The following is a 12,373-nucleotide window of genomic DNA, read 5'->3' as shown; positions in this document are numbered from 1 at the left end:
ATGGATCTCGATGCAATGACTACACTGTTAGGAGATGCTATCTTTAATATAGAAGAGGAAGAATACTGGGAGGCTTGCCAACATGCATTGAAGAACCCATATGAGGCAAGAACGAATGATGAAAATAATGAAAGGGGAGAAGCCCCAAGTGATGACGATGAAGGTACCAGCAGTGAAGATGATAATAGTGGTGACAGCAATAGTGACGATAGTGAAGACAGTGATGGTGGAGACAATAGCAGTGATGACAGTGATAGTGAAGGAAGTAATAGTGAAGACTATGATAGCCGTGATAGTGGTAATGATAAGGGTGAACCCCCTAGTGATAGAAAGGATGAAGATGCGAGTGCCTTTTATGAAGAAAATTTTGATGATGATGTGGACTATTATAATGAAGACATAAAGGATAATGCAGAAGCTAAGGATGGAGATATAGAGGATGATACAAAAGCTGAGGGTGAAGACAATGATGAATACCCCTATGGGTGACCTTCGGATTGGAGTTGCATTACAGATGCCAGCTTAAAATCAAGCCCCCAATATGACAAGCATGGTAGGGAGATTCTCGAGCTCGGCTCATTATAATTTAGAATTTGGCTCACTGATTGCATACACTAATGAAGAAGATGACATAAATGGAAGATTGGTGACACTGGACCAAAAGCTAATGATCCATAGCTTCAGAAACTTAAATTTGGAGGATTTCGAAGATGAAGATGAGATAATGGAAGGGAGCAAATCAGAATACCTCCCCTAATATGTTTGCCCAAGCAACAAAGGGAAGCAAGATTTATTTGAGGAATGGATGGACAGTATAGAGCACTTGGATGGCTATGCATTCGACAAGCTCGCTGACAAGGAAGTTGATGGTGAAAGCACAAATTATATGGATGAAGACCCCAGAGTGCTAATGCTAAAGGAGGAAGGAACTCACTAGGAGCCAGCTACCATTATCGAAGCCACAACTGAGTCAAAGAACTGGGCATGGGAGGGAGCTGCCCACCGCATGGAAGACCATTTGGAGAAGATCAAGATTATCGAGCCACTCATTCCGACCAAAAACATTATCTCTATCCCCATAGAGTCTATCTTTGCTAGTATTGTTATTCTTGTTAAGTCTGTTTGTGATCGTGTTTCTATTCCTATAGAGTCCATTCTTGTTGAGTCTATTTAGAAAAGAAAGAAAGTGTTTCTATTTCTAAGTTCATGGTGATCTCATCATAGGAAAGAAAGAAAGTGTGGGTGGCACTACACCACTAGCGAATCAAGTGACGGAGGTTGAACAAGTCGCGGTAGTTGGACAAGCACCGGGAGGAAACTATAGCCTTCAACACGCTGGCCTACTGAAGCCCCTTCATAAAACCCACATCAAATAGCTCCATGTCTACCCACTCCTTCCAACCCAATGACGTGCTTGACTCGAACTCGAAGAGAATGGTTACGAGTAATGTGGTTCCTTCACAGATATCGTGATCGGGGATGGAGGAAGCCAAAGGAGCCCAAGAAATTGCAGAATCACGCTGCTCAAGGGAAAGGCACACACGACCTGGCGAAGGAGGCGAATAGTCACCGGACACCACCGAGAAGTGAATATAAGTGTCATACCACGGGTCGATGTGAGGAGGACACTCATTACCCAGGTCACAACCCCCTTCCTCCTCCTCGAAACGATCTGATTTAGAGTGGGGAGCCTCTCCACCCATGGCCTCAACAGGCGAATCATCAACAGCAACCTCTTTTCCTTTACGGCAAAAAGAACTCTCACCCTTTGCCAACAACATGGTGGACAGATTATATGATAAACGTAATGGGTAAAGAAATTTGCGAAAGATGAGACGGCGAAGGGGGTAAAAGAAGGAAAGAGGATTGTGAGATAGTCAAGAAAAGCGTGAGGAAGAGAAAGTGAAGAGATTGAGACAAATAAAAACACTATGAAAGGAAGCAACGAGCCAGCCATCAAAAGAAGCATCACATTAAATGAAGCAGAGGTTGTGTTTCAAAATAACTACTAAATTGGGAAATTTGAAAAGACAAGCGGTGGGATCTATTGTTTAAAAAGCCTGTTAAAGAAAAAACTACCTAAGTGTTCGTATATGAATTACAGAAGCAATACATATGCTCAGGGGGTTGAATGTTGATGCCCACTTTTGGTGAAAAGCCTAATAGTAGAAGAAGCCCAACAATAAGGGAAGTGGAAGGAAAATGAAATATGAATGGTAAAAGAAAGTTAGTAAACCCAAAGGGCCAATATGGCAGGAATGGCAAACAGCAAGCCCATGGAAGGAATAAGAGGTAAAGACAAAGTAAACAGGCCAAGGAAGCCCAAAGAAAGAGGTAGAAAGCCCAATGGGCCAACGTCATAGGAATTACAGCCAGCAGGCCCATCAAAAGAATAAGAGATAAAAATGAAGTAAGTGGACCAGGGAAGCCCAAGAAATGAGGTAGCAAGCCCAATGGGCCAACATGGCAAGAATAATAGCCATCAGGCCCATGGGAAGAATAAGAGGTAAAGATGAAGTAAATGGGCCGGGGAAGCACCAATATGGTAGGAATAACAGCTAGCAGGCCCATGGGAAGACTAAGAGGTAAAGATTAAGTAAGTGGGCCAAGGAAGCCCAAGAAAAGAGGTAGCAAGCCCAACGGGCCAACGTGGCAGGAATAACAGCCAACAGGCCCATGAGAAGAATAAGAGGAATGGTAGGAATAGGAACCCAATGGGCTATACGGGCAGAGGCCCTGGTCTGGACAATGCCCATTCCATGAAGGAACGAAAAAGGAAATGCAAGCCCAAAAGCCACACATTCCTCACGCCGTAGAAGACAAAAATTACCCAGTACGCGTGGTAAAAGAATACGACGCAAGAACAGCAAAAATGGCGTGGGAATGAAAAAAGACAAACCTAGCTGGTAATGGCACTCGCGCAAGGCCTAGGGCACCACCTACGTGTACCTAGCCAATACATGGGAAGTGGGCCCTCGATCAAGGGATTTGAGGGGTGTGGTTTCGCAATAGGGAGAAAAGAGATCTATTTTGGGGTTCCTGCCGAGACTCCTTATGGGAAAATGCTTTCTTGGGATGGCATTTCTCCCAAAAGAGGTAAACACAGGTTGGGACCAATTGACGCATGCCATAGGGGTAGGTATAGAGAGCCCTTAACCCTTATCCGCTGAGGGGAGGCAAGGTAGTGAGCGGGAGAGAAACAAAATAAGAACTTTTATCTGGAAATGGAGAGTGGTGTAGCAAGCACACTCTGAGCAGAGGCAATGGCTGGGCAACCAACAGGTTAGTGGTAGTCCTGGAGAGATACCCATAAGAAACCAAAAGTGGTTGGTACAGCCTTAGGGACAAAAGGGAGAAATCTCATAAATTTAAGCAAGTGTACAAGGGATAGATGTAACCATGAACAGTGGCCAAAAAAAAAAAAAAAGAGAGGGACAAGAGGTAAATGGAGAAAGAAAACACATAGAGAGAAGAAAAGAGAAAAGAAACCTAACAAAAAGAGAACAAGAAAACCAAGTGATAAGGAAGAGCAAAAAACGTAAGGTAGAGAGGGATATGGTAGAAATAAAGGCATGCATCAATAAATCAACTTTTCTCTCCCCTTGACATTCCCACTCTCTTTAACCCATAATATGGAACCCAAAACCATTTAGGCCCTCTTCCTAGCACAAGTAACTTCTATAGTAGAAACCTATGTTAAGGTTACCTGCGTTGGGGATTGGCTCCCTTTTTGGACCTGTTCCTACTAAACAACCCAACCCAAGGTTAGGGAAGACGAGGCTATCCTCATTACATTACTAAACGTCCTGTGACAGTCCCCTTTTAGTTTATGTTGACAGTATTAACATTACTAGTTTTGTTTTAGCATTACATGTCCTGCTGTACTATTTCCCTTTCTTTTCTATTTGTTGTATCAGTTGTTCTGTTGTAGCTTTGTTTATTTTACTTATGACTTTAGTTGCCTACTGTGACTCCATTTAACATGTTTTACCATAACATTTGGCTATAGTATATATCTATTGTAATAGCTATCCAGCCACAATCACGCCTTGCATTCAGCCTGTGGTAAGCCCAACTCATGCACAAGCTAGCCTACAATGCAACCCAAACTAGGCCAATCCCAACTCCCTTACCCTAAATTAATAGGCCTTAGTACGACAAAAGGGTCAAGGCCCCTACAACTATTTTACAACATTTTTACAAAATATTGATGTGGTCAACCTCTTATTAGTTTTATTTAGGTCCACCATTAATATCACTTTTTTATTTACCAATAATATATCACTCACCACATCAGCAGTTTGTAAAAATTTTTGTAAAATAGCTTTATCTATAATTTGACTTGGAGTAATACTACCGCCACAAACTATTTTACAACATTTTTACAAAATATTGATGTGACCAACCTCTGATTGGTTTTTATTTAGGCCTATCATTAATATCACTTTTTCATTTATTAATAATCACTCATCACATCAGCAGTTTGTAAAATAGTTTGTATCTCTAGTATTATTCTTTGACTAATAGGATAAATGTAATTTCTAGATTCTCTTTTTTATTTTTATTTTTTTCTTCCAAGGGGGTTAATTTTTTGAAATTAAATTTTAGTCCTATCAAATGGTTGAGAACTTCTTTAGCCCTTCTTCAAGGGACACATTTCAAGTTCAATACTTTAAGTTGAGTAATTCAATTATAGTGTTTATGTGTCTTTTCATGTTTGTTTAATCCGAGATTGATATGGACAACATTAGAGTAAAAAAATAAGGAAAAAAATAGGCTGATAACTCTATAACCATGTGTGATATAAAAAAGTAAACATGTAAAGGCATAATCAAAATATGCAAAAATGATTGGAGCTAATACGCATACCATTGATTCTCATTTTAAAAATGAAATATATTGTTTTCCAAGTAACATAAATTTATTTGATTCCTATTTTTAAAAAAAGAAAAAAAAAAAAAAAAAAAAAAAAAAAAGGAATACCCTGGTTTCCCTCACATAAATTTCTTTGATTCCAAGCCACATATCATTTGGTAAGAAAACAAATGATTGGGTGGAAAGTAAGGATGCATTGCATTCCCTTGAGCATAGATGCTAAAATGAAAACTTTAGAATTACCCATGAGAAGGCCTATGGCAGTAAATAATGAGATGAATTATAAGTTAGTAAATGAGATATCGATATGTTTTAAGGGACCAAAAGATCTAACAAGAGAGTGGAATGGATTGTTCCAATATATATCTGATGATGCCGAAAATCATCAATAAGTCACACAATCCTCACGTGCTCAAGACAACACTTGCACAACACAGAAAAAGAAGACCTTAAGAGAGTACTGGTGTGATATCGGCCAAATGCCCTTTGAAAGTCAAGTTAGAGAACTTTCATAACTCTAGAGTGTCAGAACCGGGAGAAATTATGTGTAACTTGGTTTGTGAGGGCTTTGGGGTTTTTATAGTAGTGTAGAGTTGACATTTGTTTCTTGGCGGATAGGGTCTTTCCTTGTGGGGAAGATCCTTGTTAATGCACGTATTTTGCGAGATTTCTTCCTTATAGGGACTCTCTTGATTAGGGTTAACCGTGGGGCATAAGATATTTCTTTATATACCTATTCATGGAGCCCAAGTAAAAAGCCACGCTGGATCCATTAAGAGCTTCTTCACCCCCATCAGCTTCCTTCTATCAGCTTTCTATCATCTCCAGGTGGTCTGGTCGTCCAGCCAAAAGCCGTCGATTTGGGGGTGGAGTCGTTGTCTTCTGCATAGTAAAGCTAACAGGTTCTTTGAGCCCAACGGTTTTATCTTAAGACTAATGTCTTTCTCAAAATTACCCTTATTAGCTACCCCCTACTCCATGGCCCCATCAGCTTTAGCTGACGAGTTATGGAGTTTGATTTGTAACCCCCCTTTTTTTTTTGGGGGGGGGGGGGGGGAAGTAAAGGGGGTATTTATTGATGATTCCTCAAGCAGCCATTATTAAATGCCAGAACACGTGGCATAAGCTAGTTGGCCTCATTTCTGAACAAGGCATTGCTTCGTCTTCCGTGCATTTTTCATCCTATATATATCTCACCTCCTTCCATCATTCCTCTTATTTCAACCTTGTTGATCTTAAGAGAGAGAGCTCTTCATTTTTGTCTACCTTGCTTCCGTCAACTTATTGATCTCGTCGCCTTTGCTGCCGTCATCTTACTGAGGTCGTCATCTCTCAAGGAACCGTCTACCAACTTGGTAAGTCCTCTTTTCTTTTATTTCATTCTGTCTTTTATTTTCGTTTTTCTAATTGGTCATTGATTCTATAGAGAGACTCATCAGTTTTAGGTTCTTAGAATACCTTTGTCACTTGTAAGTGAATAGATGATAGGACATAGTGAAGCGACGAGTGAGCAGTCGTTAGTCCGTGAGGAAGCAGGCTATGACAAAGTATTCCCATGAAGTCATGGGCCCGAGGAGAGCTTGTCCTGGTCGTCAAAGAGGAAAATGTCTGTCCCATCTCCTGTTGATGAGTAGGAAGACTTTCACAGAGATGAAGTAGGGGAAAGAGAGGGAGATAAGGACGACGAGGGTGAAGGAGAGAATGAGGGGGAGTTAGAGGTAGGAGATGACGAAGATGAGAAAGAGAACGACGGGGGAGCTTCTATGGAGGGAAGTTCAGGAAGCCCAAGGGATGGTTATACCTGTCCCTTCATTCTCCCCGCAATATGGACCGTTATTGACTTCAAGCCAATGATGACCACCAAAATTTTCAACAACTTAAGGGATCGCTACCAAATCCCTAACAACATTCCAATCCGTCTGCCTGGAAAGTATGAAAAGTGCTAATCTGGGAATACCATAAATGCCGGTATGTATGATACCTTGTTCGTGGCAGGATTAAGACTGCCTCTGACGACGCTACACCGTTAGTTGGCCATTTTCCTTGGTTTGACCATCAGTCAAATCGCTCCAAATGCTTGGAGGATATTCATAGGGGCTGAAATTCTTTGGGGTCGTCTTAGTGGTGGGACTTACCCTAGATAAGTTCTTCTGGTGCTATAGGACCCCAACACATCTCGTCGTCTCAAGGGATATACCATTTTGCAGCAAGGAAGAAGACGCTTAGGCTAGTGTCTGACATGCCCGATTCCAATAGAAATTGGAAGGGCAGATATTTCTTCATTTAAGGGACGGACTAGGTATGCCGTCAAGAAGAGTGGGTGACGATGCCTCACGATTTTGACAATACTTAAGGCATTGTCAAAGATTCAGGTCTAGTGACGTCTATTTTTCATTTTTTCTTTACTTATTTGTTTAAGTGTTTAATGTCGACTGCTTTTTTCTTCTTCAGCTAACATTCACCCCCTCATAACTGATGAACAGGAGGCTTTTATCTGTCGAGTGTTGGAGATCCCGTTTGATGACCAGAGGTGCAAGGATCTAATTACCCTTGACACTTTGCATGCATATTGTGCTGGTCCCGAGCCAACGCCTACAGCCTATAGACTCAACACTTATTCTCATTGGCATAAGTTCTTGTATATTAGCCCTTTCCTTCTGTTTGTTTCATACTCATGTCTGCTTGCATAACGTTTGTCTTTTGCCTTTGCAAAAATGGATGCAGCTAGGCAAAGGGCTTTAGTAAGGGCGTCAGCTGCGGTGCGTAAGCAAAAGGAGAAAGAGGGTGCCTCCTCATCAGCTCCTAAGGGCGTCACCAAGGGAACGTCCAAACAAAAGAGCAATGGGAAGGATGACCATCCGCTTAAAAAAGGACAGGGCATTCTTGCTGGTGATAAAAAAACCCAAGCAACCATCGCTCCTCAAGCCCATCCATGGAGCAAGTAAAGGTCTCATGACGGAGACCAATCCCGTCACCAAGGGAGCTATCTGTCGTCTTCTAACACATAAAGAACATGTCATTGAGATGATCGAGTCAATCATCAAGGATACAGATTTGGATCCTTGTGCTAAGCAGTTGATTGAGGACCTAGGGGTGTCGAGCCTCTTCGACCTGGCCAGGGTATGCTTTTCTTACATTTGGCTTTATTTCATGCTTGCTTCTTAAGCCGACAGTTGTTTTTTGTTTCTAGGTGTCGATGCACATGAAGGCGCTTCAGGATAGGAGCGTCGCTTAGGAGGGGGTGATCAGTCGTCTGAGGAAGCGTAACGAAACATTGACCAACAAACAAGATCAGTACAAAGACGCCCTCTATACTCTCAACAAGGAGGTGACAGAGTTGACTGAGATGTTGATAGAGGAGACCCGTCAACGAGAAGAGGAGCAAGAGGCCAAGGTGACTTTGGAGAAGGAGCTAACGGCCCTTCTCAGGCAGGTGGAGACGGCCAGGGCTAATGCCGTAACAGAATTCAAGGCTTCACAACCTTTCATTGACTCCTGTGCCATCTACTATGGTGATGAGTTTGAGAACTGCCTTAAGCAGGTCAAGTATATCTACCCACACTTGGATTTATCCATGGTCACTATGGACGACCCTCTGCCGTCAACTCCTGCTGGCGACACCACCTTTGAGGAGACCAACTATTGTCAGAACAGGATCCAAAAAATGATGGTGTCATCCTTGCTCAACCTGCCATGGACACTCCCGTCACTCCTTTGATCCCGTCCACTGAAGCTCCTCATGATGCTAAAAATCCCCTTACTCAGGACGTCCAGGACCCTCCTTCGAAAGATAACGAGAACCCTCCAGTTCAGGACGTCCAAGACCCCTTAGTTTAGCTGTTTATTTTTAATGGTAATTTGTAATGTATTTCGTCCAATTCCCAAACAATATTTAGTGCCCTTTTGTTTTTTGGGCCTTGTTTGTAAAGATTTACTTTTTATATGGTATATTTTTATTACTTTATATTTGTCGCTTTGAGCATGTGTGTTGATCTTTATGCGTATGTCCATCCATTCTTGTGCCTATGTGTTAGGACGTATTTTTCCTTTAAAGAACTTGATAAATAACTAGGATGAACTCGTCTGCTTTGGTGGACTCGTCCTCCTTTAGGTATGACAACAAACCAGTTCTATTTGAGGACCTAATAGTAAATACGTCCACTTGTGGACTTACTGATAAACTCATCCACTTGTGGACTTGATAACTTTAAGGTACCCACATGGGATGAGCCCGTCTACTTGTGGATTTTGTAATAAACCCATCCACTTGTGGACTTAAGTGATTTCAAGGCATCCTTATGGGTTGAACCCGTCCACTTGTGGACTTAAGTAATTCTGAGGCATCCTAATGGGGTGAGCCCGTCCACTTGTGGACTTTATAATAAACCCGTCCACCTACGGATTTAAGTAATTTTAAGGCATCCTCAAGGAATGAACTCGTCCACTTGTGCAATTAATAATGAACTTGTCCACTTGTGGACTTTATAATTTCAAGGCATCCTAATGGGATGAACCCGCCCACTTGTGGACTTTAATAATGAACCCGTCCATTTAAGGACTTAATAATGAACTTGTCCACTTAAGGACTTAATAATGAACTCGTCCACTTGTGGACTTAATAATTTCAAGGCATCCCAATGGGATGAAAATGTCCACTTGTGGACTTTAATAAAGAGCTTCTCCACTTAAGGACTTAATAATGAACTCGTCCACTTATGAACTTAATAATTTCAAGGCATCCCAATGGGATGAACCTATCCACTTGTGGACTTTAATAATGAACTCGTCCATTTGTGGACTTACAAAAGTAGTTTTGTAGAGACAAATATATACACAGGTCATATCTGGATAACTCCTCTTATTATGATAAATGCATGCACAAATAAAAAATTGTTCTTAAAAAGGATATTAAAAAAAAAAAAAAAAAACCTGCCCTTTAGGCTTAGAAAGTAGAAATAAACTAGAAATAAGGAGTGTCACTCTTCCTACTGTCATCTACTGGTAGTATTTCCTAAGATGCTCGGTATTCCATGGATGGTGCAACTTCTATCTGTCTAGCGTCTCCATGTAGTAGGTGTCTTTCCTCTGCCATGAAGTGATTCTGTAGGGTCCCTCCTAGTTAGGACCGAGCTTTACTTGGGTGGGATCTCTATTGGCGCCCATTACCTTCCTCAAGACGAGGTCTCCAACCTTGAAGTCTCTGTGTCTAATTCTTGAGTTGTAGTGCTTGGTCATGAGGTCCTGGTATCATGCAAGCCTTAGTTCAGCTGTCACCCTAACCTCGTCCACTAGATCGAGCTGCAGACGCATGGCCTCGTCATTCCTTCTTTCATCATGATTGTCCACCTTGTAGCTTATGAATTCGACCTCAACTAGGATAATTGCCTCCCTCCCGTATTATAGTCGAAATGGTGTCTCCCCTGTAGGTGTTTTAGCTATCGTTCTATATGCCTATAGCACGCTTGGTAGCTCTTCTGGCCATATACCCTTTGCCCCCTCGAGCCGAGTTTTGATGATTTTAAGCAAACATCGGTTCGTGACCTCAACCTGTCTGTTGGCTTGAGGGTGGGCGAGGGAGGAGTAGTGGGTCCTGATTCCCAATAGTGAGCAAAAATCCCTGAATGACTCGTTGTCGAACTATTTCCTGTTATCTGAGACCAAGACTCTAGGGATCCCATACCTATAGACGATATTCCTCCAAACGAAGCTCCTCGCGTTCTTCTCTATGATGGTGGCCAAGGCTTCAGCTTCTACCCATTTGGTGAAATAGTCTATACCAACTATAAGGAACTTTAGCTATCGTATTGCTATTGGGAATGGGCCCATGATGTCAGGTCCCCATTGAGTGAAAGGCCATGGGGCCGTCATTGGGGTAAGCTCTTCTGTCGGTTGTCTGATGACATTGCTGAACCTTTGACATCTGTCGCAGGCTTTGACATATGCCTGGGCATCCTTCTACATAATAGGCCAATAGTATCCTACTCGAATCAGTTTGTGTACTAATGGCCGCGACCCTGAGTGGTTCCCACAAATCCCTTCATGGACTTCTTTCATGACATAGTCCACTTCTTCGGGCTTAAGCACCTTAGGAACGGGTGAGAGAAGCCTCTCTTGTATAGGATGTCCTTTATCAGGACGAATCGCGCTGCTAAACCTTCAACTTCCTTGCAACCTCCTTACTGTCGAGTAGTGTGCCATTTTTCACATAGGGGACTAAAGTTGTGGTCCAGTTGATTTTGGAACCTATCTCCTGCACATTAGTGGGATCTATCAGTGGTGAAAAAGAATAAATGAAAGTACCTTGCTGGGGATTATTATGTGTTCTGCTAATGCGGCCTTGGCAAGACGGTCGGCTCGATCGTTCTCTCCTCTTGGGATCTGAACAACCTTGGCATGTAGGTCGTCCACCCTATTCTTTGCTTGCTCCAGGTACTTCTTCATCCTCTCACCCTTACATTCGTAATCGTTGTTCACTTGGTTTATGACAACCTGGGAGTCACAATGAACAACCACACTCATAGCCCCTGCTGCTTGAGTGAGATCTACTCCTGCTACTAGAGTTTCGTACTCCGCTTTGTTGTTGGTCATAGGAAAGTCGAGACGAACCATGGATTCAATCTCGTCCCCTTATGGAGAACGAAGTACAATACCCACTCCCCCTGCCTATTTATTGGATGATCTGTCTATGTGGATACTCCAATGAGGATGCTCTTCTGCCCCCTAGCCCTACATGTTAGTAAATTCCTCAATGAAGTCAGTAACCACCTCTCCCTTAATGGCGATACGTGGGCGGTACTGTACGTCGAATTCACTCAACTCTATTGCCCATAGTGCCATTCACCTGACGGCTTTAGGATTGCTCATTTCTCACCGTAGGAGTTTGTCAGTCACGATGACCACCATGTGGGCCTAGAAGTACGACTTGAGCTTGCGAGCTATTGTGACGAAAGCGAAGGCGAGCTTTTCCATTGATGGGTACCTCTCCTCAGCACCACGAATTGCCCGGTTGGTGTAGTACATGGGCTTCTTCTCTGACGAAGGCCGCACTAACAACAGCTGGGGATACAGCCAAGTAGAGGAACATTTCCTCCCCTAGTTTGGAGGGACTTAGCAATGATGGGGAGGAGAGGTAGGCCTTCAAATCTTCGAATGCTTGTTGACACTTGGCCGTCCATTCAAAAGACTTTTTCAGCGTGCGGAAGAAAGGTAGGCACTTGTCCATTACCCTTGACAGGAACCTATTTAGCGCGGCTAACTTGCCGTTGAGGCTTTGTACTTCTTTCACATTTTTTGGAGGTGCCATCTCTATTATGGCCCGAATCTTGTCTGGGTTGACTTCAATACCTCTTTGAGACACCATGAATCCTAGGAACTTCACAATCGTCATCCTAAATGCACACTTTCCCGGATTGAGCTTCATGTTGTAAGAACGAAAGGTGTCGAAGGTTTCCCTGAGATCATCCAAATGATCGTCCTTTTTCAATTTTTTACCAACATG

General features: G+C 42.6%; 1 protein-coding gene across 1 annotated transcript; it reads left to right on the top strand.

The window, feature by feature from the left end:
* LOC126696076 (uncharacterized) lies at nt 1–489 on the top strand. The gene has a single exon (XM_050392858.1). The coding sequence runs from the start codon at nt 1–3 to the stop codon at nt 487–489; it is 489 nt and encodes a 162-aa protein (XP_050248815.1).
* The last annotated feature ends 11,884 nt before the right edge of the window (nt 490–12,373 follow it).

This window comes from Quercus robur, chromosome 8 (assembly GCF_932294415.1).
Source record: "Quercus robur chromosome 8, dhQueRobu3.1, whole genome shotgun sequence".
NCBI lineage: Eukaryota > Viridiplantae > Streptophyta > Magnoliopsida > Fagales > Fagaceae > Quercus > Quercus robur.
The sequence above is the reverse complement of the archived record's forward strand: the minus strand, read 5'-3'. Positions and strand labels throughout refer to the sequence as shown.